At 41.1% G+C, this 26,344-nt stretch overlaps 1 protein-coding gene across 6 annotated transcripts in view; it reads left to right on the top strand.

Moving 5' to 3' along the window:
- The first annotated feature begins 1,968 nt into the window (after window positions 1-1,968).
- The window catches only part of Dicer1 (dicer 1, ribonuclease III), a 66,716-nt gene continuing 42,340 nt past the window's right edge, over window positions 1,969-26,344 (top strand). The window contains exons 1-6 of one of the 6 annotated variants that reach the window (XM_047536618.1): window positions 1,970-2,398; window positions 12,118-12,155; window positions 17,443-17,508; window positions 18,605-18,705; window positions 24,710-24,897; window positions 25,510-25,672. In XM_047536618.1, the coding sequence (XP_047392574.1) occupies window positions 24,784-24,897; window positions 25,510-25,672 (277 nt within the window). In that variant the 5' untranslated portion in view covers window positions 1,970-2,398; window positions 12,118-12,155; window positions 17,443-17,508; window positions 18,605-18,705; window positions 24,710-24,783. Of the gene's footprint in view, window positions 2,399-12,117; window positions 12,156-17,442; window positions 17,509-18,604; window positions 18,706-24,709; window positions 24,898-25,509; window positions 25,673-26,344 lie in introns of all 6 variants that reach the window. The other 5 variants (XM_047536646.1, XM_047536637.1, XM_047536656.1 and 2 more) reach the window with 5 other exon arrangements.

The raw sequence follows: 26,344 nt of genomic DNA, 5'->3' as shown, positions 1-26,344 counted from the left end.
TGGAATGAAAACCTGGTAAAGCATTATTCTGGGTGTACAGACGAGGGTGTTTCCAGAGCAGATTAGTGTTTGAGTGGACTTGGCGGGGAAGCTCCCTTCCCTGAGCGCATTTGTGAAAGTCGAGTTTCTTGAGATTTGGGCTCTCAGGGCAGCTGCATATGTGGAGATGACCCACTGTGGTTTTTGATTGGTCTTATCCTAAGATTTAGGTTGTCCATCACAAAAGTTCAGATGGCTGCAGTTTTAAGGCTGGGTGCACACATTTGCCAACCACAGCAATATGCATTTATACATTTCCCTTTCTGGCCCATTCCTGAGCATGGTTCATCTGCTCAAAACCACTTTCCCTGTGACACTGTTAATATTCCTGAGGGTTTATGCTTACAAAAAATGTTACTATTGCCTCTTTTACTGTGTAAAGTGGCCTATGAAATGTTCTGTCAAGTTTTCATGTTTATCAAATAAAGCCTGCTTAAACATGTAAATAACTCTCTTTAAAATTTTTTCAAAATTATTTTTTCCAGGATTATATTTTTGGGATTTTTCCCAATATTCAAGATTATGACATTTGGGATGAGGCTTTTGGAATTTTGGTCCAAACCCGTCTTTTATATGCTTTATTGATAAATGAACTATATGTATGCATTGTTTATTTTAAAAATCAGACCAACTTGCTAGTGGAGAAGCCCAATTGGTCTAGATAGACTGTAAAAGGACAACAGGAGGAAGGACAGTTTACCTGCCCATGAGTTTCCCCTGAAGTGCCATTCTGCTAAAACAGGATTATCTCCAAAACACCCTTTACGTATTTACTGGGGCGATCTATTGCCTACAGTGCGTCACATATAAAAAATATCAGTTTTTTGAATATGCAGATCTGTCAAAAGCAGTCCAACTACTTCCTAATTTTGCCCATGATGATTCCATGTTCAGTAAAACTTCAAGCCAATTTATGATAAATACATGATCAAAATTCCAGAACAGTAGAGATCAAGCCCATCAGCTCCAAAGCCAGATTTGAACCCACTTACGAGCTGCCTTCTTGGAAGTTATTCAGTTTCTTAATGTGCTAAAGTGGGAAGCAATTTCGACACCCCGAAAGGTCCATGTAGGGATCACAGGCATGTAAGCCCATACCAATATGTCCAATAAAAATATAATACCAGCCAGGTGATATTGCAGTTTGTATAATGGTCTCATCAGAACATCACAACAAAACTAGATTTGTCCCAATATATCAAAATAGTACCATTCCAACGTGTAACAACACAATAATTACTAAGGAGCTGTTTTACATTCCTTTCTGGTAAGGAACACCTACGGCTTCACGCCATCTGAGGCTCAGCAGCCACGTGGGGCATCCGGGGGGCAGGGCCCCGACCTGCGCAGCTCGCCAGGTGCCTCCAGGTGCGTGCGCAGCCCGCCTGCGGTCAGCAGAGCTCGCCCGCGGCCCCGCCGCCCGGGGGTCTCCGGGAAGGGCTGCCTACCTTCCGGGACACACTAAGCGGGTTTTCTTTCGGCCAGCCACTTATTTGAGGTCCACTCAGTCTCTAACCCACAAGCGTGGCAGCCGGTCCGAGCCGCGCAAACGGACAGTCTGCGTACCTGGGGCCACTGTCTACGTCTCTTGATCTGGCTACCCCGGTTCCGGGAGAGTGACTTTCCCGAGGCGGAGGCCCCTGCAGCACTAACGCGGGGACAGGCGACTAGGAAGGTCCTTGGCACCGCCAGGGACGGCCGGGGCGCCCAGCTCTGCGGAGAACAATCACGGCCGCGGGGAAGGTCCGCGCCGAGCCGGCGGTCGGCGACACACAGGGCCGCCGTGCAGGCGAGCGGGTCCGCTGGGCCGAGCCGGCACCCGGACCGCGGGAGGGCAGCCAGGACGCCGGGCCGCGGTCACCGAGACGCCGCTCGGGTGCCGGCGCTGAGCCGCCCAGGCCGCCGCGGCCTCCGGGCCCGCGCCCGCTGTGTCCCAGCTCCTGAGTGGCTGGGGGGCCGGGATTAACCTTTCACCGCCGCGCGCTGTCCAATCACAGGCGCGCTCTCATGCCGCCGCGGGGCGAGCGGAGCGTGGGGGCGCGGAGCGGCGGCGCGGCGCGGGTGGGATTCTGCAAGCGGCTGTGCGCCGTTGCCGCGGGCCGTGCGCGGGCTGCGGGCGAGCCGGGCGCTGCGCAGTCTCCGCAGGCGCCGGCGGGAGGGGTCGAGGCGCGGCGCGGCGCAAGCTGCTCCAGGCCCAGGTGAATGGAGTAACCTGACAGCGGCGACGAGGCGACGGCGAGCGGCAGGAAATGGCGGCGGCGGCGGCGGCGCCGGGCGGCACCGGGAGGCCTGGGCTGTGACGCGCGCGCCGGAGCGGGGTCCGATGGTTCTGGAAGGCCCGCGGCGCCCCGTGCTGCAGGTGAGGCGGGCTCCCGCGGGGCCGCTTTGTGTCCGGGGCGGGGGCGGCTCCGCCTGGCCGCGTCCCGCCTCCGCGCGAGGCCCGCGTGGGCGCCCCGGGCCTGGGCCGCGCCGCCGAGCCCCCGTCGCGGCCGCGCCGGCAGATGGCGGCCTGCGGGCCGCGGCCACCCGACTCCCGGCCGGCCCTGCCCCCGCGCCCACCCGGCCCCTGCTGCCGCGTCAGCCGCGGGGTGCGGCCGCTCACGCCGCCCCGCGCGCCCCCGCGCCCGGCCGCGGGCTTTTGACAGGTCGCGTCCCGCGCCCGGAGCGGCGCGCTGGCCCCAGGGGTCCACGCGGGCGCGGCGGCCGGGCCTGCTCGGACAGCGGCCAGGCCGGAGGACGCCTTCGCAGGACCCCGGGGGACGAGGCCGGGGCGTGGTGCCGGCGGGAGAGCGCGAGCTGGTCGCTGCCGAGGAGGACCGAGCGTGTTTACTGGCCGGGAGCGGGGCCGGCCCAGGGGCGGGTGGCCGAGGCCATCTTTTGCCCCTCCCCTTGGGCGTTTTTTGTGCCAGAATGCCTGGATCCTGCGAAGGCGCTTACGGGTTTTTACTTTGGGGGGAACTCTGCATGCTCTAGGTTAGCCCGTCAGGTTTGTGGGGTTGTCTAGGGAAGCCGAGCTGCCCAGATGGCCTGCCTGCAGGACAGGCAGCATCCTGAAGACTTGCGAACACGGATGAGCCTGGAGGCCCTGCTCTGGTGGCCACCGATGGCTTTTGTGAGGAAAGTTGTGCTGAAGGGATAAGTTTCTGATAAGCAGGGTGCGTGCTGAGTTTGTGATCAGGTTTTAAGAAGTCAGATGAGCAGGAGGTACTGCTTCTTTCATTTTGCTGAATCTTTGCAATCCTGATTGTCAGTCATCTTCCCAGAGGTTGTTTTCAAGTGCAGCATACACAGTGGAACAGGGCTCAAGTTAGGAGTTAAACAACTTGGGAAATGTTTTTTAAAGATGTGCCTAAAGAAAAGTTTACCTAACCGGGTGCGGTGGCGCACGCCTGTAATCCCAGGAGCTCAGGAGGCTGAGGCAGGAGGATCGCCGGGTTTAAAGCCAACCTTGTCTCTTAATAAAATACAAAATGGGGTGAGGATGTGGCTCTGTGGTTGAGTGCCCCTGAGTTCAATCCCCGATCCCCCCCCCAAAAAAAAGTTTACCTAAGTTGAAATTTATTAATATAAACATTAAATATCCATCGTAACTAAGAGCTCAAATAATTTAGGAAAAGATGGATTCTGGATGAGTCTCTTGGCAAATAGTTACTTTTGATATTAATATCTTTGGAACTGGGTTCTGGAATCAGTGTATTTTGCAAAGTGTCTTCTTTGAAACCACCTGTGGCACATGTATATTATATGTAATACACACAATACACATACACATGCATATATAATTATTTCAAAGCCTTATTTTATAAAATCGCATAAGTTGATAAAAACACTAGATTGCTATTTATTTACTATAAACATTGATAATGTGATATAGCTGGATTTACTCAGACACAAATGCTGATTTAAGAAAAGATGAATTATTCAATTTTAATTTCAGGATAAAAGGACTTTTTTAATTTTGTTTTTTTAATTGTAGATAGATATAATACCTTTATTTATTTATTTTTATGTAGTGTTGAGGATCCAACCCAGTGCCTGACATGTGCTAGGCAAGCGCTGTACCACTGAGCTACAACCCCAGTCCATAAAAGTTCTTTTCTTGCACTTGGTATAATGAGGTATTCTTTACTTTCTATACTGTCATCTCATCATTAAAGGTTCAGTTCTGAGTATCATGCCTGTGGCTCTGTATGAGTTGTGTAGCTAGATTGCTTTGCTATTGTTGAGCTTTTTTGACTTGGTTTTAGGAGACATTTTGATGTGACTCACGATTATTATTTGATAGTTATTGGTGGTGTTATATAATGGGTAATACATGTAGTGCTGATTTCTAGGGAGGATAACTTTTCATGGCATTGAGGCGTTTAATTCTTGCCACTGCCCAACATGTAAGAGTTTGATTCATTTGAGAAAACTATTTCATAGACATTCATTGGTGACTTTAACATGCTTATTTGTGGCAGAGATAAGGGAAATATTTATTAAGTACTTCCTCATTATAGGCCAAGATTGCATACATTCTCTTTTAATCTTTGCTGTAATCCCAAGACAAACTCGATGTTGTCCTTATTTTATAGGCAAAGAAACCAATACTCAGTGATTGTTGTCCTGAGTTGAGAATCTAGCTGAGGCATAGCCAGGATGAATCACTGTTTGATTTCAGAGATATTGCATGTGTGTCCCTTGCAATATATTGTACCGGGTGGGTTTCAGGAGGGAAGTCTGCACACTGTGTAGTAAATCCTCAGTTAATACCTGGGGAGTGAATGAAGCTGTCTAACCTTGAATGTTCGGATGACTTCTGCTTGTCTGGGTATTTCAGGTTGTTTCTTTTTTCCTTTTAATGTGGGAAAATACACATAACATTTGCCATTGCCTTTTCCAGTGCACAGTTCAGTTGCATTTAGTGCATTCGCGCTGTTTTGCAGTCTTTAGCGCCATTCATCTTGCCCATCTTAAATTCTGTATCCCTTTGAACACTAGCTCCACATGCTGCCCTCCCCTCTGCCACCTTTCAGCTCTCTTCTGAATCTGAGCACCCTAGGAACCTCACAGAAGTGGGCTCCTATGGCAGTTGTCCTTTTGTGTCTGCCTGGTTTCACTTAGCTCGGCGTCTTCAGGGTTCATTCGTCATAGCGAATGTCAGGCGCACCCCTCTTCTTAGCACTGAAGGGAGCTTCATGGATGCACAGACGATCCCAAGCTCACAGAGATTTCACTTCTAGTTTTTCAGCTTTAAGATGGTGTGAAAGCCACACGTGCAGTAGAAACTGCAATCTTCTCAGATGGTGTTGTACCTCGTTAGCCTGTGGCTCTTGGACCTTTTAGACCTTATTTTCTGTTACTTTGATTTTTACTAAATCCTTTGCATGATAAAAGCTGAGTTTTAGTTCTTAATTAATTTCTTCTAAGGAGACTCTGGCATTAGAACATTTGTGCAGAGACAGCCATTTATTTAATAATTCGTGATCTGTCTACTTTGAGAAAAAATTTAAGATGTTCTTACAATAATGGCAGTTGAGAGAGTTATGAAACTAATGGTAAAGAGCTGTGGGAATTAGTGTGGAGGGAGAGAATAAGTCGAAAGGTAACTAAAGTTGTCTTTTTTTTCTTTTTCTTTTTGATTTGCCAAAGTGAAAGAGGAAATTGGACTAATTATAGTTGGCATTGATTAGTGAGAGAAATTATACTAAATAGTCAGGAGAAGTTGGCATTTCTCTCATATAAAGAATAATTGTTTGAATTCTTACATAAAATATCAGCGTATGGAAAAGTTTCACATCTTCTGGATGATAGAGAAACATTTTTCACATGCCCTTGTAGATAAAGTGGATAAAAGCCTCAGGTGTAATGGGAAAGCCTTCACAAGACAGGTGTGCTTGAATCTGGTGATTTCATTCATTGGAGTTGAATGTCTTTCAAGTGGTATCCCTTAAATGTCATTTGCTTCATTTATGCTTTTAACTGATGTCAAATAAAAATCCATTCAAGAATGAACTCTCTTCTGGACTGTATAGGCAGTCAGGATTTTCCCAATAGTGATTTTCAGCTGGTCTTTGGGAATGTGTATTGGTCTAAAAAGAAGACCTACTTATATGGTGGTGTTTACCCAATGAATGACAAAACACTGAGAGAGAAGCTTTGCTTTTGCAAAATAGCTAATGAAATTGAAGTTTTCAGTCATGTAAGAAAGCCTGTATTAAAATTCTGAGTACAAAATGGTTTTCACATTTGTCTATAAAGTTGCAGATGAATTAATATGAGCTCTAAGTATACTACTATAAATGACTCAAAAAAGATGACTCAAAACATTGTCTAAGGATATCAGTATGACTGGTACTAGAAATAAGACACGACAGGCTTCAGTTTGGCCTCAGGCTTTTAGTGTTTGAAGCTCATTGAGATTAGTGCTCTTGGTTGTTAAGGTTTGTAAAAGAGTGAGCATTAAGGATCTCTAATTCACATTCATTGCCAGACAGTGGCCTGTAGGAAGTGCCCAGTTTTGTTGAATGAATAAATTAGTTTATAATACTTTTTCAAATTTTTAGAAGGTGAAACAGTTTCGTGGCCAAGTGTAGTGTCACACACCTGTAATCCCAGCTACTTGGGGGGCTGAGGCAGGAGGATCCTGAGTTGGAATCCAGCCTAGGCAAATTAGTGAGACCCTGTCTCAGAATAAAGTAGAAAGGACTGGGTGTGTAGTTCACAAGTGGAGTGCTTGCCTAGTGTGCTAGAGGACCTGGGTTCGGTCCCCAGGACCCCAAAAGCAAGCAACCAAGCCAGTCTTGTTTAGAGTAATACTGCTTTCATAAAGATTACTGTTCTGAATTTGGACAAATAGTGCTATTTGCTCCTTCTCCACTTGTGAGTTGCATGTGTCTGCATATGTAGAAACATTGCAGACTGTGGGTGGTATTAAGAATCATGGAAAAAAATGGTATAGTATTCAGAGTTTTATTGTTATTGTAAACTTTTTCATTGTTGAATGAGGCTAACCCCCCCCCCCTTTTTTTTTTTTAAAGTGACAGCTCACTGTATGCAATAGAGATTTTGAAAAACACATTTAAAAAATCTTGGAGATTAGAAAATAAGGGTCATTTGACCAGTTCAGAATTTTTAAAAATGTCCATGCTTAAATAGTGAGAGAAGGGTTTTGTTTAAAAATTGATCATTAAAATGATGGAAATGATTCTTTGATGAAGGAGTTAGTTTAATAGCCCTATTTGAAGGGACAGTGCAGCAGTAGACTTCTCTAGTGTGTTGAGATATTCTGAGATTTCAGGATTTCTGTCATCCTTCCCTTGGGAGCTGGCAAGAAGGGCAAGATTGCCCTGAGACTGTGACCTCCCCTCCTTTTACATTTCTGCTGTACTCATGGTTGCCTTTTAGACTTTTTCCATTTTGCCAAAATGTTAATTAAAAAAAAAAAACACTTTTGTACCAGAGATTGAATCCAGGGGCGCTTAACCACTGAGGCACATCCCCAAACCTTTTAAAATATTTTATTTAGAGACAGGGTCTCACTGAATTGCTTAGGGCCTCTTTAAGTTGTTGAAGCTGGCTTTGAACTCACAGTCCTCCTGCCTCAGCCTCCCAAACTGCTGGGCTTATAGGCGTGTGCCACTGCACCTGACAAATATTAATATTTTTGTCCTAGCATTGCAGGGATGTTAAGAGCAGGCATCTGGTGTTAGAGGGACCAAGGTGGAATCCCTCTAATCACAGTTTATGGCTGAGGAGCACTGGGCACACAGCTGCCTGAGTGGCAGCTTCCTCATCTGTAAAGTGTCTGCTTGTTCAGGTTCAGAGGCAAAAGCTCTGCCCAGTGTGGCATGGCGTGTGACTTTCATTTGATACAGTTAAGGTGATAGTGTGTTTCCTTTAAATGTGTGCTTCAGAGAAAAGTTTACTACATTCTTAATGTGATTGGATTATTTCACAACTCAAAATTATTAATAATGAAGTGCATGTCCAGCTTTGTAATGGAAGAGGAAAAGGAAAAGAGGACTTGAGAGCTATATCACTGGACTAGTTCTCTCTGAGCCTTCTCCAGCTGGTGCAGCTGTTCTGGTTGGATCTCTGTGACATTGATACCAAGTCTAATTGTGCCTTAACTGTCTCCATCATCTTTGAAGAACCCATTATTCATCTGTTACACAGGAATAAATGTATCCATGAGACTAGACCAGCTTTACCAGCGTAAGCTTTATATATATATATAAATACATGTATATATATATATATATATATATATAAATACATACACGAGTCATATACACTTGATGTAGACAATAGTTCTTAGGCTTTGGAGACTCCTGATTTGATGGAAGATATGAAATATGAACCTTATCCCCAGGAAAATATGCCTGTACATATTCGTGATTTTATGTAAAATTATGGGAGGTACAGGGCCCCATCCAGATGATTTTGACTGTGGCCACACATACAAGTAATAGTTAATTTAGGAACAACAAAATCCCAGATAATTGAGGCAGATGTGATTGATAGAACTGAATGAACAGTGTAAAAAGTAATCTACAATCTGTTCTAGGTGGGCTTTACTTCTGACTCACTCTGTGGTTAAAGACAAGTCAGCTTGGGCTTTATACACTCAGTTTTAATTTTCTCACAAGTGTAATGAGAAAATGTACTAAATCCCTAAAATATCTTGTAGTCAGTCATTTTTGAAATGCCTGTATAATTCAGGGACTTCTCCATTTCAGGCTGGAGGATCTGGACTCAGACGAGACATGAGGGACTGTCTCTGCCAAGCATTAAGTGACTGAAAGGATGGCGATGCATATAATTATTGTATGTTCAGAGCTGGAAATGTAGGGTGAAAACCCCTGGGAAGAACAGCTTCAAAGCTAGATAAAACCTTGGATGGGATAGCAAACCCTCTCAGAGATGAGCGTTTTCTTCTTCTCTGTCCAGATTTGGTTCAGCTTAGTAAATGTTTGCTAAGGAAGCAGAAACTGACAAACTCTTTAAAACTTTCCATCTGGTCCCCGTAGCAAAGAGCAAGGAAGCCTTTGAGAATTCTATCTGATGGGCATCTTTTATTTTAATTTTAAAAGCTTATTACATTTTGTATGTAACACAGTACTGACATTACCCATTTTTTTAGTCATGCATATTGTCTAGCTAAATATTAAAAAGGAAGAAAAGCAAGTCCTAAATCTTTTTATGTACTTGTTACATATTATAAACTCAAATAATGTATTAATCTTAGACCAGTCATACTGTATTTTCAGTACAATGCAGAATTCTTTTGAGAACAATATGTGGATAAATAACAGAACAGTGTTAATTGGCATTTTAATGCAGTGTCTAAAAGAAAATTAACATTGAACTGGAGTTGAAGAAGGCTGAAATTTTTGAACTCTGCCAGTGTCTTAAGAGGAGTAATTCTTTATTGTTTATGGAATATATGGACTTTAATTTCCAGCCTTTCTTCAAAAAATGTGTGAAGGCCAAACAGTGCTTTCCTTTTGAGATCTGTTTATAAAAGAAAGTTTCCATTGACATATGACAGACTTCTGAGGGAGGATATTGTTTTTACAAAGGCTGTAGCTATCACTAGTCTTTGTAAACCATTAGTGTTTTTGTTGCTGAACATTAGAAGGATTCCAGGATTTTTTTTTTTTTTTTTTTTTATGAGTTGAGAACATGCTTTGGCTAAGAGTAGGGAGATAAATAATTAAATCCTCTTTAACATAGTTTGTTAAAATATTCCTCTCAGTGTATAATGTATTAAAGATAAACCATGTAAACTAAAAAATATAAAATAAATATATGTACTAATAGGTACATATATGCAGTCTGTGTTTTGTCTAGGCAGCAGATGCTCAAAATGCTTACCTGTGTTGTCTGTGTTGTATGAAGTTACACACTACATGTTGTTTCTATAATTTGGCCTAGTCTGTTTCACCATGCATGAACCTACTTTGTGGTGATAATCTTTTAATCATTTCACTAGAGAGATAAATCATGTAGATTCAATCCGGGATTATATATTACATTTAGTTGTCAAACCTCTATATTCTTTTAATCTAGAAGTTTACCAACTTTTGTCTTTTATGATGCTGACATTTTTGAAGGGTTTTGAGTCGGTTGTTTTGTAAAATGAACCTCACATTTGGTTTTTATGTTTCCTCATGCTTAGATCCAGGCCTTGCACATGAGATTAGTGTTGTCAGTTTGTCCCAATATTGGTAATCTTAACTTTGTCAGTTGGGTTGTGGTAATGTCTGTGAGGTTTTCAAGTTTTTCCACTGTACCAATTTTTATTCTAATTAGTAGGTAATCTTTGCAGAGATAATTTCGTAGTATGTAAATATTCTTTTGTAATCTTCACTCAAAGGTTTGGCATCCATTAATGATTCTTGCCTTAGTAACTAATGTGATGGTAAAAATTACTAAGGCAGTGGTTGGTGATTTTTCTTTCATTCCTGTTACATTTATTAGTAGATATTGAGTAGAGTTCCACCTGAAATTTAAACCTAACAAAATATAATTTCTTTTTTTTTGTTAATATTTTAGTGGTAGAAGGACATAATACCTTTATTTTTATTAATTTGGTGCTGAGAATTGAACCCAGTGCCTCACACATGCTAGGCAAGTGCTCCACCACTGAGCTACAACCCCAGCCCCACAAAATACAATTTCTAAAATGAAAAATTAAGTTGAGAAATACTGTCTGAGTCTTTGGGGTTTCTCAGTTATACCTATTGCTTTTAAGAACTTAAAGTTGTTTTTGAAACATCTTCCAGATTAGAATCACAGTACTTTGCATTAATGTAGAAGAGAATTTCATAGTGGTTTGGAGTTAACCAGAAGTTCTAGCCGTGGCTGGATGCTGTCAGAGTTAATCACTGCACAGGTCACTGCCTCGCTGGCTTTGACAGTTCCTAGCTAGCCCTTCTTTGGGCTTGGGATGCCAAGGATGGAGACATTGACTTGTTAAAATAATTTGGGTTGTTTAAAGTTGTTTTTTTTTTTAAGTAACAGGTATTTACATTGAGTTTTGTTTTAACTACAAAAAGCTGTGTTAACTCAATAGATGTTAAGGTTAGAACTATAAAACTTATTCTCAACTTAGAAGTAATCAATGACAATGTATTTATGAATATTTCCTCCCCTGCGTTCCAAACTATATCCTCATTATGAATTTATAGCAAGATGAAAATCAAACCAATCCCAAAGTGTATAATAATATGAATGTAAGTGAAATATGAGTTAGTGTTCTTTTTAGAAATTTTAGGAATTTGTGGGGAGATGGCAATAATAGCTACATGGAGCAGTCGGTGTAATGAAGCCCTGGTTTGAGTGGTGTAAGTAGCCCACATGTGGAGTCGAGATAGAGGTTTTTAGGGAAAGCTGGGCATTGGGGCATGAAGGTGGGGCCGGGGAGCAGGAGTCATCTGTTGGAGCCGACTTGTGAAGATGGGGTGAGGTGGTGTTCACAGAAGCTGTGAGGCAGGGCTTGTTTTAGTGAACTTTTCCACTGCTGTGACTCAAAAGATCTGACCAGAACAATTTTAAAGGAGTAAAAATTTTAAGGGCTCTTGGTTTCAGTGGTCTTAGTCCACAGAAGGCTGGCTCCATTCCTAGGGGCTTGAGGTGAGGGTGAACATCATGGTGGAAGAGTGTGGCAGAGGGAAGCAGCTCACATGATGATCAGAAAGTAGAGACTCCACTCTGTAGATACAAAGTCTATACCCCAAAGTCACATCCAGTTCCCACCTCCCCCAGCCACACCCACCACTTCAGTTACCACTCAGTTAATCCCTGGCAGGTTAATTCTCTGATTGGATTAAGACTCTGACAACCTAGTCGTTTCTCCTCTGAACCTTCTTGCATTGTTCTTACACGTGAGCTTTTGGGGGACACCTCACATCCCAACCATAATGGTGCTTTCCCCCTTGCCTGGAACTTATCCCGTATTTACTTCCTTTCTCATATTTATTCATTGTTCATCATATGCAGTGGTCTCTTAGGTTCATTTTGCCTCAGGATTGGTCTCACTTTAGTATTCAAGCCCTCATGTTAAGCTGTCTTTTTCTTCTTCTTACACAGTGCTGGGGGTTGAACCCACTGCGCCTTCTGCGTGCTAGGTAAGTGCTCCACCCCTGAGCTCCCGGCCCCCTTATATTCTCAATACATCTTAGCATATAGAAAACTGTAGCTCCTTTTTCCTCACGGATATTCTTACGTTGGTGTAAAAAGCAGGATAGGCATGGATTGAACAGAATTTGAGCGCTTAAGAATAAAGTACAGAAACTTGGAATCAAGTATTAACCTTAAAACTCACCTTGAAAGTTAGTGGTGTATGAACTCTGTCCCTTGAACCAGAACTACAGGGAAGTGTCACTGGGTAACAGGGAGGGCCTGGTGGGTATCTGCTGCTTTGGTGTTGGAGTATTGTCTTAAGAGAAGTATTCCCAGTAAGTGGGTCATGGGCTGGCAGCCTGGATGATGCTTTGCATAGGGAGGTTGATGCATGGGGTTTGCTAAATTGGTATTTGACCTGTGCCCTACGTCAGTTTTGAACAAATCTAATTTTAGGCATGATTATGTTGAAATCTAAACATCATACATTTATGTTACAGATTAGAAAAACCCAGAAATTTATTTGGTTCATAGAGAAGTACATGGAAAGGACTGTGAATTTGTGGTTAAAATTAGATGCTGGAATAAATTTTACCACATTCGTGACTTAAGAGGGGAGCAATTTTTTATTACCTAATTTTTAAAAAGCACCTAAACCACAGTCATCTCTCTAAACTGTCATCTTCACACAGATCATCCCAGTATGAAAATTTGTTCTCCAGATCCAAAAATAATACATACTAAAAGGCAGAAACTTGGGGGTGAATTTTTGTTCTCCCTCCTCCCCTTGCTTTTGCCTTCTTTGGTTTTTAACTAAGACAAATCATGATCTTATTCTAGATAAAAGTGTTATTTGTTGATCATAACATAGGCATTTTTGTCCATTATAAACTCTCATCATTTTTAATGACTGAATTGAGTTGCATCATGTACAATGAACCATGGTTTGCCAAACCATTCCCTGTTCATTTTTAATAAACTGGGTGTGTTTCTTTTCTATTATAAATGGTAATGGCAAAGGGAATATTTCTGTCTAAAGTATCCCCCCCTCCCCCGTGGGAATGCTGTAGACTAGATTAATATGTAAGGACTTTTTATAATGACATGGCAATTAAAAGCAAAAATCTAAATATTTCTCTTGTGCTGTGTATTAATTATTTAAAGGTACTGATGTTTAAATTCTTGAACTTATTATCCAATTTCTTTCCTGTTAAGTCTCTTAATCTTTGATTTGAGCTTGGTATTCTCATATTGTATGTTCACTAAATAATAGTTGATACACCCTTCACTTATATACTGTGAATATTTTAGATATCCAGAATTTTTATTTTATATTTTACATTTTCAAAACTTACCCATTTGAGTCAGTTGTGGTGCAGGCCTATAATTCAGGGACACCGGAGGCTAAAGCAGGAGGATTACAAGTTTGAGAGCAACTTAATGAGATCCTAGCTCAAAAAATTATTAAGTTAAAAGGGCTGCGCTGTGGTTCAGTAGTAGAGCACTTGCCTAGCATGTGTGAGGTGCTGGTACTGTAAGTAAACAAACAGAAAGCATATCTCTTTGTTAGGATTTTTTGCCCATGTCTGTAACATTTTATTGCCTAAAAAAGTTGAGTGAAATGTTTTCAGTGATGTCTGCCCCACCACTAAGTGGCACTTACTAGTTTTTGTTTTTGTTTTTTAAGAAGAACTAGTAGATACAAAGGTGTTTGTTTCATATTGCGTACCATATTTCATGATTTTTAAAAATCTCTACCATAATATAAATTTCACACTGACTAGGTCATTGGGAATATAGAGAAGGAAAACATTTATTTCTTCTACCTTCTTAGGTTTGATAGGTGAGTACTTTGAATTAAACTGACAAAAGACAGATTAACAGGAAACAGAGCTTAAAAATTCTATTGATGTTATTGCTATTTTTGTGTGCACCTGGCTTCAAAAATAGAAGTGAAACTCCTAAAGAACAACCTTCGCTCAGACTTCCATGCTGCACCTTCACTGAGGGCGGGTGATATAGTGTGAGACAGAGAAGTGGGTGTGGTCCTCTAGGGCTGAGGCTGGAGAAGAGGGTGCTAGGAGGCACACAGGAAGCCCCTGGTGTAAAGGGGTTACTAGTAAGGTGTGTTTGTGCAGATTAGTGTTGGGGCCATCTCTGTCTACTCCTTTAAGGAAATGGGGGCATGTATGCCTTAGTTTTTGGTAGAAAGGGAGAAGGAAAGCAGAGAACTTTTTCTGAATCTGTTGAGTCTTAATTGCCTTCAGCTCAAAATAATGGGCATGCCAAAGCACAGCATATGTGAGTGGTGGCATGTGTCAGCCCCCATAGGAGCTTGTGGCTGGAAATACTGTAAGAGTCCTGTATAATTTAAATTATTAGAAGATTGCTTTTCTATGCTGAATCTTAGAATTCATAAAACATTTTAGGTTTTCTTTAAGGAGTTCCTTAACATTTTAAGGGGTTAAGAATTATTTATAAACAGTGGTTATAGATAGAGGTGGTGCTTTTTAAAAAGCTACCATTTTTGGAGCATTTTCCATGTTCCAAGTCATTTTCTCCTTAGCAAATTTAAGATCTCCTTTTATCTTTGTGATCGATACTCCTGTTTTATAGGCAAAGACACAACCTTAGAGGGTTAGTGACATCTCAGTGTTCACCTTGGTCTTCCCGGCACAGAATCCTTTGCTAGCATTCAGATAATTTTTAAATGAAAGATACTTAAAAAGAAAAAATTCTGCTTTGTACATCCCTTGAGCCCTGGTGCCGCCTCTGCAGGAGGGTGTCCACGAGGAGGGAGCGATGCACTTTTTTTTTTTTTTTTTTTTTTTTTTTTTTTTGCTGTGCTGGGGATTGAACCCAGGGCTTTGGGCTTTAATATAGCAGGAGCATCAGCTTGACTTGGGAAGTCAGCTGCAGACTCCAGGAGAAGCGGGGGTGGGCAGGAGTGGTTTTCACACAGCTCGGATCCTTCTCTGTGTGGGTTCATTTTTAGTACAACACATTATTTGCCCATTTAGCTCTATCTTCATTTTTTGAACTTCCTCTCCCCAGTGTAGTCGGGCAGTGTATTTTTGGATTTCTCTAGTACTTCCAGGAAATGGAATTTTGTTATTTGGCATGAATATTTGAGAACTGGGCTATGATAAAAAAGAAAAAAAAAAAGCCAAATGTTGTGGAAATATAATTAAAAAAACTTCAAACCCCTAAACATATTTTCACAAAGAGAAGAGAAAACTGTTTTATTACTGAATAGCATTAAATCAGACTGCAGCCCCCAATCCAGGCAGTTGAGAAGACAGAAAGAAACCCGACTTTCTGTAGCAAAGTGGTGTCTAAATCCAAACTGTGAAAGTAAAAAGGACGTTTTTCTCAGTCTTTGGAACTGCGATCCAGGAGATAGATTCAAACAACTTGGAATCAGTTTTGAGAAAGGCAAGCAAAGTGAGAACTTATGTTGAGCAAAGAGCATTGATTTTTCACAAGACAATAAAAATTCTTTGTGTGGGAACTTCTGTTGGAGTTGAGAACAGGTGCTGTGTCAAAGGGCCAGTGTGACTAATAGAAAATAGAAAAGGAAATGTATATACTTAGTAAGAATATCCGTAAGACAGAGTCCTGTAACCTCTTGCTGTATGCCTATGGTCTTCTTTGTTCAACTGCCTGAGTCCAGAGGTAACCGCAGTGCACATGCCGAGGCCGGCTGCACTCACGTGTGCCTGGTCCTCCCTCACAGGCCTCCCAGCTCCATTTCGAAAGGTCTTTCAGTGTTGTTTGCATCATACTTTCCCTTTAATTTTCCCCGTTGTTATTATCCATTGTATCCATATTTTCAAGATAAATTGCTAATTTTCTCATATCTTTATGAGTAGGTTTTATAATTTAAAATTGGTGTTGTCTTCCTTGATGATTGTATTTCAGAGGTGCTCTCAGGTTCCCAGGCAACATGCTGTAGTTGACACCAGAGGCTTAGATGGACATGCACCGAGGGGGAAAGAGGACGAAATTCTGAGAAAGCAAAAGGGAGAGGAGTTCCTGCCCCTCCATTTTCAGCAGGGAGAATTATGCCCCCGTCTTTAATCTGTGCGTGCCCTTTGCCAGATAACCACCTGAGCCTGTTTTGCAGCCCACCTAAGCCTTTAACTTAGGTGGTCGCAGTTAGAGTAATGCCTGTCGGCTCCCCACAGTGCTTTTGTTGGGAGGAACTTAGAGCCCTTCTCTGCTTGCTTGCAGGAGTACTTCTGGCATAGTGTCAATGCCACAGAAGTTAGATTGTGTTTTTCCTGTCTTGTGTACCATGGGACTTGATGGAAGTTGTTCATTTGAACTTGAGTGTAGAAATAAAATCTGATAGTGATTATAAAGTCGATAGTATTGGGATCTGTATGACTCATAGGGGGATGGATGAGTTGGAAGTTTCTGTAACCAGTTTTGAAAATTCAGACCAGGAAGGTCTGGATGCTTCAGGTGGTTGCCTCTCCTTACTAGTCTTTGAAAGGATGCAGCCTACCTAGAGGCTAATGTGAATTAAGTTTATTGGTTTGTACTAAAACTTGACCAGGTGTCTGGTATGTGAGTTGTCTGTTTTAGAGTTATCTTAAAGGGCTCTATGAAGCAGAACTTCGCAGGCTTATTATTTAAGTCATGGTCATCAATTAAAACTAGAAAATGACCTGTTGACTTTGTATTATCAGCATAAAATAAATCATTATACTTGCCATATTTCTTTCTAATATATATATGGAATTGTCTAGGAAAAGAATTTGGATAACTTAGAATCAAATGATCTAGAGGGTGACACATCAGGCCATGTTGGTGTGTGTGGTCTATGTGTCTTACTATGTGGTAGTAACAGAATGAAATTAAAATCCAATGAGGTGACCTTAAGACCCAGACTCTGATGTACTGGGAAATAGGAAGAAATGATCATGTAAAGCATAGTACTGATTTACCATAGTGCATGTTAAGTATTTTTAAAGTGAAGTTTTACTGGGGGGAAAGTACCTTAATGCCAAGAGTTCTCCCTTATGTCTAATTGGGCTGTACTAACAAGTTTTTTTTTTTTTTTCCCTGCAGTTGTATTAGTACATAACATTAATTTTAAAGGGCAGCTCTTTCAGACATATCTTCTTGTCTTCCAATAAATAAAAAAATAAATTTATGAGGGATCTGATTCTGATAAGTTGAATACGAAGATTTGGTTAAGTAGCAATTTGTTAATAGCCAATTTCTTAAAGTTGATATTTAAATACGAGTTGTCTCTTCTAAAATATTCTCTCTGATTGCTTTTAGGTTACCTAGGGTATGAATTAATACAGACTTGGAATCTCTGAAAGAACTTAGAATCAGCATTTTGAGGTAAATATGTGTATACTAAAGAAGTAAGGTCATCCCCATATGCTTTAACATCTTAGCAAAAAAAAAAAAAAAAAAAAAAATGTGTGAACTGAGGCAGTTTGGTCTCCCCATGAATGTCCTGGAGGGTTGGAAGTTGTGAGTGACGACAGACCACCACGGGGAAGCATGCCTGTTGCAGTCAGCTTGTTCACATGAACAAGATTTGGTGTCACATCTTAACAAAACCAATGTTTGTCGATTAAGTATTTCTTACCAATGCTTTATGCTTTCTTAGTTTTCTAATTCACAATCTCATTTAGGAGAGGCACCCCACATTTAAACTTCACCCCAGTACTAACTTTGTTAACTGTGTTCTTGAATTCTTTTATTCATAAACTAATTTTATAAAAGAGCTTATAGTATGAATATAACTGTTCTTTATGTTTTTAATTTCACTTTGGGAAACGAAAATTGTTTGATTTTAGACATCTATTAGAGAATTAATTGTAGGTCATATCAATTTATCAGCCAAGTGCCTCTTCTGGTGACTTTCTTTATTTCTTTTGCTTTTTTTGGGGGGGGGGGTACCTGGGATTGAACCCAGGGATACTTAATAAGCTACATCCCCAGTCCTTTCTATTTTTTATTTTGAGACAGGGTTTCCTAAGTTGCTGAGACTGGCTTTGATCTTGGGCTCCTGCCTCAGCCTCCTGAGCCGGAATTATAGGCCTGTGCCACCTGCTCTTTATTTCTTTTGTATGTGTGAATTTAGGAAATAATGCACAATTACTTTTTCACTTTTCTGTAATCTATAAAACATGATCTTTAAAATTTATTTAATTTTGATTTCCTTGTATTCGTTTTAAAATCTCTCTTCCCACTCTGCCCCCAACACTCCTGAGTTTCTGGACGTTAGGCATACTGTTGGTAGAGCTCATTCTCTTGTTCTTTGTTGTAAGATAAGGCTTCATATCCTAAAATAATTCAAATATCTTTTGTTTAAAATGTAATAGTACTAAATAACGGCCTTTTATTCAGCTCTTCATATCAGCAGGACTCTCGTGTATGTTCGCTTTACAGGAGTCTTATACTTGGCCTTTTTTGCATTTATTTTTAGAGCAGAAGCGTGGGCATGCTGTGATTTTCCAATAAACTGCTATCACAATGTCAAAATGCAGTTCAGACAGCAGCAACACAGAGATCTCAAACATTAAAACGGTAAATCTATGATGCGTCATATGTGGAAAGAAGAAAAGAGTTCATTTCTTGTGTCTTATTATTTTTTGCAATGCTGGGAATTGAACCCAGGGCCTTGTGTGCTCCACCCCGAGCTATACCCTGATCTTACTAAGCTATTTCTAAGTTAATAATACATAGAAGCTGTAAAACAGTCTCACCAATTTCATAAGTATAAATTACTTGACAATAAATTTAAAACCTGCAGTTGAAGAACAGTCACTTGGAGTTATTCTTTTGGTTTTGCCAAAGTAGTTAACGATAGTTCATCTCTGAAATTGCAGAACTTTCATTTAACAGCAGGGACTCAGGGCTTTTCATTAGGCCAAGTTTAGAAAAAAAATATGCTTAAACATGCCAAAGAAAGTAATAATTGGCAGAATTACAGGTTTTTCTGTTTTTACATTATTGGACAACCTGTTGCGTTTTTAAACTCATATTTACTTTCCCTAAATAGTCCCTTACTGGAGCCAGCCACCGTATGTGAAATGAATGAAAATTAATTTAAATATTATGACTTTTGGAAAACATAATCAGAAGGCTTACATTCCTGTCAATCCTCTTTCCTACATTCACCCGTCAGCCTAGTAGGTTTGGGACAGATGCGCTTATCCAAACCAAATAAAAATATATATTGAACTATCCATGATTCTGTTCTCTATCATGTGGACATTCGTGAGTCTCTGACTCAGCTTATAATATGGAACATTACAGCAGGAAATTTAAAATACAAAGAATGAGATACATTTTGTTCTTGTGGAGCATGTATCCAGTAGAAGAGCAAGGTGCGGATGTATGTCTGTGAATGTATGGGATACATAAATTATGAAGGGCAGATGAGTAGAAGCTGGTGGAAGGGTTTCCTGTAACTCAAGTGACATCATTTTTGTCCTGCAAACCTGCATTATTATTCGGATGTGTCCTGGGTGTGGTTCAGGTCAGTGGGTCAAACAATAAAAATAAGACATGCAGGTGCGGCACTCATACATGGGAACTGGGGCCAGATTGTCTATATCCATAGACTAAAATGTATTTCCGTAGTTTTAAAACAAGTGGTAGGCAGTCGGGGAGCATTAGACATTCAGCCTACAGAGATGACTCTGAGTTGTGGAAACGGTTGGTGACTGGTGAGGAAGGGAAGCAGCATTGCAATCTGGGAATTTTCCAAGTGAGAGGTCATATGGTGGTGGGTAGGGGACAGTGATATCCAGAGTGTTCTTTGGGACCAGATATCACAGAGAGATGTGCTTTGAATAATTTCCCATTTTAACACCGAGTTTCTTTTCTATAAATTCTCTTCTAATATAATAGTTCGTATTACCACTTGCAAGGTTTCGTTTTTATTTTCCTGAAAGATGATAGAATCCTCTTGTTTTCAGAGTTAACGTGTTTCATTTCTTTATTGCCATCTTGTTTGACATTTCCTTTACGTAGAGCCCAAATGCTGACAAACATATGCTTTCATTTCATTATTGTTTGATGTTGTCTTCATTTTTATATTCAAATTGCTTCTTAGAAACTAACCACCTGTCCTTTTCCCCAAACTCTGTGCAGATTGTGACTGGGGAAAGTTATGAGAAGTGTCTTGTTTTCTAACCAAACAAAACAAAACAAAGTTTTCTGCTTTTTGAGATACCAGGAACATAGGTTGGACAGTGAGTCCCCGTGTGTCTCCCCCTTTCCCAGGCTCTTTACCTGTTGGTTTGTAGGAGCAAGATTGTCACTTGTGGTTGAGTTGGTGTCTTAGGTCACACTGGCCTGAGGAACAGTGGAGGTGGAGGGCTTGCTTTTCAATAGGAGTTGAGTCGTCTGCTCTGCTGGTCTCAGCCCAGCTTCTCTGGCCTGCCTGCTTTCCTTTGTGACTTTACTATATTGTTTTCAAATAAGATCTGTTTCCTCCTTTGATTCACTGCAGAGGGGAGACTGACCACATTTCCCCCCAGCTCATTTTTGAAACAAGCATTTGCTCATTTGCAGTTTTAAAAAAGATTTACTGAGAGCAGAAAGAAAGAAGGAAAAAAAAAAAAAAAACCTGCCAAAACTCATAAGGACAAATTAGAAGAGAATTTCTAAGTTTCAAAAGTCTCAGGAGCTTCTAGATGGAATTCCTCCCGTTTCTTGGCGTGAGTGGTGCTAGACTAGCGGTTTCTCTCTACAAACACAGCTGCTCAGCTTTCCTGTGATGTGGCTGCAGGACCTCTTCATTGTACGTTTCTGATCTGGGCTTTTCTTTTTTGTCTGGTTTGTCTTTCCTTTTTCCTTTCCTCCCTGCCTTCCTCCCTTCTTTTCTATTCTGTTTGTTCCTATTATTTTTTCTCCTTTTTTCTTACCTCGACTATAATAGTGATTTAGATTATCATTTGATTTTCTTTTGTGCATGAGTCACAGAAAATTCAACTCCAGCTAGCTTGGGTAGGAAGGGAATTTTTGGCACATGTAATTGAAAAGGCCATTGTTAGACTGGGCTTGAGGTTGGTTGACCTTGCAGTTCACTGATACTACCAAGGACCCGGTTTCTTTTTTTTTTTTTCTTTTTTTTTTTTTTTTTCCCTCTGCAGTGCTAGTTTCATGACTCTTTCCTAGAGTGAAGGGTAATTTCTGCAACAGATGAGACATGTTATTGGGAAAGATTAAATTTCCTCTCAACCATCAAATAAAAGTCCTGAATTTTTTGTCAGTGGCTTAGCATTAACCAGTTTCTCTGGCCAAGGATTGGTTTGGGCAGAGAGCAGACAATAAGAAATTGGATCCTTGGTGACTTCAGTGAGCTGCTGTTTGCCTGAGACAGCACAGAGCTGGGGATTGGACCTGTGGGAGGGCACAGTGGGTATTTGAGGTACAGCTGCAGAGTCACCCATAACTGTGCCTTTGGATACATAAAGGAGGGAAGTATTTGTCTATATTCCAATATAAAATTTAAGAAGGGACTCAGCAGTCTCCTGTGTGAGCGAGATCAGTATGTCCAAGAGATTATCATCCTTGACTTGCGCTTTTATTGCAGCATCATTCACAGAAGCTGACTGAAGCAGCAACTCAAGTCTGTCTGACAAATGTACACACACAGACACACACACACACACACGCGTACACAGGAATGTTATTCAGAAAATGAAGAAAAAGGTTTATGTACAGGAATAAGAACAGGACAGTATGTGCTTTAATGTCTGAATCATTTAAAACAAGTTCCATACATCATGGTCTTTTACTCTTAAATACTTCATGTATGTTTCCCAAGAATAAGGAACTACACTGTGGTTATCAGCTTCAGGGAATTTTAACATTGCTGTCATCTACAAATTTTAAAATGGGTTCAATCATGTCTTCTATGAATGAATGAAGTATCTCAGATCCCTGCACTTGAAGATTGATTACAACATATTCACAGTAGCCAAGATATTGAAACAACCTAAGTGTCTGTCAGCAGATGAATGAGAACACACACACGCACACACGGAGGAATATTTAGCTCTAATAAAGAAGAAAATCCTGCCATTTGCAATAACATGGGGTGAACATGGAGGACATTGTGTTAAGTAAAATAAGCCAGGCTCAGAAAGACAAATGCTGCATGATTGCTCCTATGTGTAGGATCTAAGTGGGCTTCTTATAAGCAGAGAGGAGAATGGTGGTTACCAGGAGGAGGGGGGAAGGGAGATGCAAAGTGCGGTTTTTGTAGAATGACTAAGTCCTAGAGCTCTGATGTACAACATGAGGACTATGTTAATAATATGGTATGTGTTGTACCCTAGAATTAGCTGAGAGAGTAGCTCTTAGGTATTCTTACTACCCCCAAAATGGGAACTGTGTGAAGAGATGGATGGGTTAATTAGCTTGACTATAAACAGCTACCTACATCAAAACATCACACTCTTCATCTTTAATATAAGCAATTCCGGCTGTAAAAAAAGTTCTTCATGGCATTGTTCTCCTTCAGCTTGCGATCCAATCTATTGCGTATTACAACAGTTAGTTATTACACCTCTTACAGCTTTCTTTAATCACCAACATTTTCCTAGTTTTTCTTTGTATTTTTTGGCATTGACGTTATTGAAGAATATAGTCTCTTTCCCCCTTTAAAATTTAAACAACATTCCTCACACTTGTTTTGTGGACTGTTTTTCTGGAGTTTATTGTCATTGTACCATGATATCTCTGTGAGAAGAAAGCTCGGGAGGAGGGGACAGGCCTGCTCTGGAGGCACCTGATGTTTGGCGGCTGGGTGGGGAGTGGCTGGCTGTGCGGCACCGCCCTCCCTTCTACTCCTTTCTTCTTCCCTCACCAAGATTTGGGCTCCGTCCCCGACACTGCCATTATGTCCTCCACGGTCTGGAGTGCAGAGAGGGCTCAGGCATTAAAGGGCACGCAGCCCTGATGGGGCCAGCTGCAGTCGTGAAGAATAGAGGCATCAGGAGGACGGGCAGCGCTGTGCCTGCCCCAGCCTGCGACCTTCAGAATGGCCTGTTGGCCTCTGGAGTCAGGTGGACTGGACTTTCACATGGGGTTCTTAGCCTCTGTCGCCGAGAAAAATGTTGAACTGAGGGCCTGAGGGGTTGGACAGTGGCTGCCAGGTGGGGCACCAGCACCAGGGAGCAGCTGATTTCTCACGGGGGACATGGTTTCACGGGCCCGGGAAGACGGCTGCTCGCTCGTGCTCGTGAAGCCCTCATACTTTGCGTGCCACCTTCCTCTGAGGAAGTGGTGAGACCGCCTGGGCTCCGTGCTCCGCGGGCCCCTGCCTTGCTGAGGTCTGCAGCCTGAGGTGCCCAAGCCATTTCCTTGGGGAGCCCTTTGTACCGGCTGATGTTGAATTCTTGTCAGGCAGAAATGGTGTTGTGCCTCGGCATGAAGGGAACTGTCCTTGAACTTGGCCTCTCGTTGGATTAGATCCAACAACTTCATCACATTTTGTACCCTGGTTATAAATTTAACATGTCAGGAAGAGTCACAAGTTTTGTTTGTCAGAGAAAGAAGATCTGGATTCTCCTTCCAGTTTCAGAGAGTGATAGCAGTGAACACTCAAGCAGGTAAGGGAGGGCGTTCCCGGCTAAGGGGCCAGGGCAAGGCAGGCCTGCCTGTTGATGGACTTGCAACCCTAGCCCTGTTCTGGTTAAAGTCTCAATTTTTATTTTATTATTTTACATAATAAAACTTGTGTAAAAACTATGAGATGGTAGAATGCTTAGGTAACTTGAAAAAATGTCCATTTCACAGAATGGCATGCTTGGCTTTAATTGTTCTGGGGTACATATAGTTTTAAAGGTACATATCTAGATTGTTAGTTGACTCTGCAGTGTCGTAGGTTGTCACTTGAGTGAATATCTGTATTCGTGGCCTTTTGATAAAATGACATCATTAGGTGAGGTGTTCTGATCTCTTCTGTGGTGTGAGCACAGTAGTAAGTCCTTCCCTTATATTGTCATCATCTTATCAATAATGACATCATAGAGATTTATTGATAATACATTTACATATATTTACATACTTTACATATGTATATAAATGTGTATATTTACATATGTTATTTATATGTGTATCTTTAACAAGGCATTGTACTATCCATATTTTCTTTTAAAGATGTAGTACGGACCCTGTTCTATGTAGGTATGTAGGTAGTTATAGTCTTAATGGATTTAAGAATTAGTGTACACATAGCCATACCATAATTTATTCAGCTAATTTTCAACAAGTCAATTTTAAAGTTTTTTCTTGTTTGAAGTAATAATGCAGCAGCACCTATTCATGTCCTTAAAACTGTGCAGATGTCCGAGTCATGCTTTTAGGAAAGTTTCTCAGTAGAGGTGTGCTGGGTCACATATAGAATGCTTGACTTTTAAAGTGATCCTCTTAGATCAAGCGAAAGTAAAGCAACTCTAGGAAGCGTCTGAAATGACCCCCAGGAGTGATGCTCTGATGTTTCTCTTGTTCTGTGCTTTCTTTTGTCTTAACCCTGCATGGTTGTGTAATGGTGTTCTTTTCCCTTTTGTAGTAAGCTGTGCTAGACAAAAATGCAATGAAAGAAACACTGGATGAGTGAAAAGCCCTGCTTTGCAACCCCTCGGCATGGCAGGCCTGCAGCTCGTGACCCCTGCTTCCTCACCAATGGGTCCATTCTTTGGACTGCCATGGCAACAAGAAGCGATTCATGATAACATTTATACGCCAAGAAAATACCAGGTACTAATGAGAACACTAATACTGGAGCGTTTCTCACTAAAATGGAATAAATTAGCATATAGTTGACACAGCTAAAAAACTCATTTACCCTTTCAAGCCTCCCTCTTCTGATTAATTTTCTCATTTGAAACACTTGTTCTTAATAGTTCTTTTCTTTTCTAACATCTGCTAGGTAATTGATTTGTTCTATTTGTGAAATTCCTTATCCCCCCACCCCCTCTGTAATCTCACTGTCCTTAATATTCATTTGGGCGTGTCTGTCCTAATGAGCTGGGTAGGAACTGAGATTGGTTTGATAACGCTCAGTTGTGCACCAGCGGAAGCCCAGTTACTCTGAGTTTAGTCAGTTGTATTATTCTACTGAAGTACTCTGTGCAAAAATAATTCTTAAATTATAAATGCCATTTTAGCATCTATTTACAGCTATGTATAGCAAGTAATTCATTCTTCTGATTGTTATTCTTATATAAAGGTGTAGAAAGTATTTGTTTTGGGGAAAATTATTAGAGGAAGATTTTAGAAAACACTGAATTTCCTAATTTAAAAACCCAGTTTTCTAAATTTCACCCTTAGGTGGGAAGTATGTAATCTTGTTTTCCACTGTATTTCTAGGTTGAACTGCTTGAAGCAGCTCTGGATCATAATACCATCGTCTGTTTGAACACTGGCTCAGGGAAGACATTTATTGCAGTACTACTCACTAAAGAGTTGTCCTATCAGATCAGGGGAGACTTCAACAGAAATGGAAAAAGGACCGTGTTCTTGGTCAACTCTGGTAATATAAAATTATTTTATCAAATGGTGTGGAGGAGTTTTATGTTTAAGCAGAATGTCTCTGTGGATGTTAAGTTATTGAAAGTAAAGAGAGTTTGACAGATGTACTTATTGAAACTCTGCTAAAGAAATATTTATTTCTTTGTAGTATTCCCCTGATTTGTTCTAATTCTGTATGTCTTTTGAATGAATTACTTTTGGAACATAATTTATTACTGTTATTTTTATCCATGATGTTTTAGCTTCACAAATCATGTCAAAAGATGCTTAGATACCTTTTTGATTTGTGATTTTGCTGTGCCCAGTTGTAGAAAGTTATATGCTTCTTAAAGCTAGATACTCAGTGAGTGTGAGTTTAAAATATTGGTTTTATATGTTCAAGATTATATATCAAGATAAAAAATATCAAATGTGTACCTAAGCTGATAGAGTCCTGATAGACCGTCGTCACTCTTCCTTCTTGTTTTCGATCCTCTCAGCGTAGCTCTGTTCTTAATACATACAAGACTGTCTTATTTCTTGGTGAAAAGGTCTGGTGTTGTTGAGAGGGCAGCAGGGATAGATCTAAAGTGCTTGCTACTCCAGCCTGGGAGGGACAGTCTGAGGTTGGAGGGAATCTACTGTAACATAGCAAGGTGGTATAAGGATTTCTGGAGTGAGTGGCAGGGGGCCA

Source organism: Sciurus carolinensis, chromosome 2 (assembly GCF_902686445.1).
Source record: "Sciurus carolinensis chromosome 2, mSciCar1.2, whole genome shotgun sequence".
Classification (NCBI taxonomy): Eukaryota; Metazoa; Chordata; class Mammalia; order Rodentia; family Sciuridae; genus Sciurus; species Sciurus carolinensis.
The sequence above is the reverse complement of the archived record's forward strand: the minus strand, read 5'-3'. Positions and strand labels throughout refer to the sequence as shown.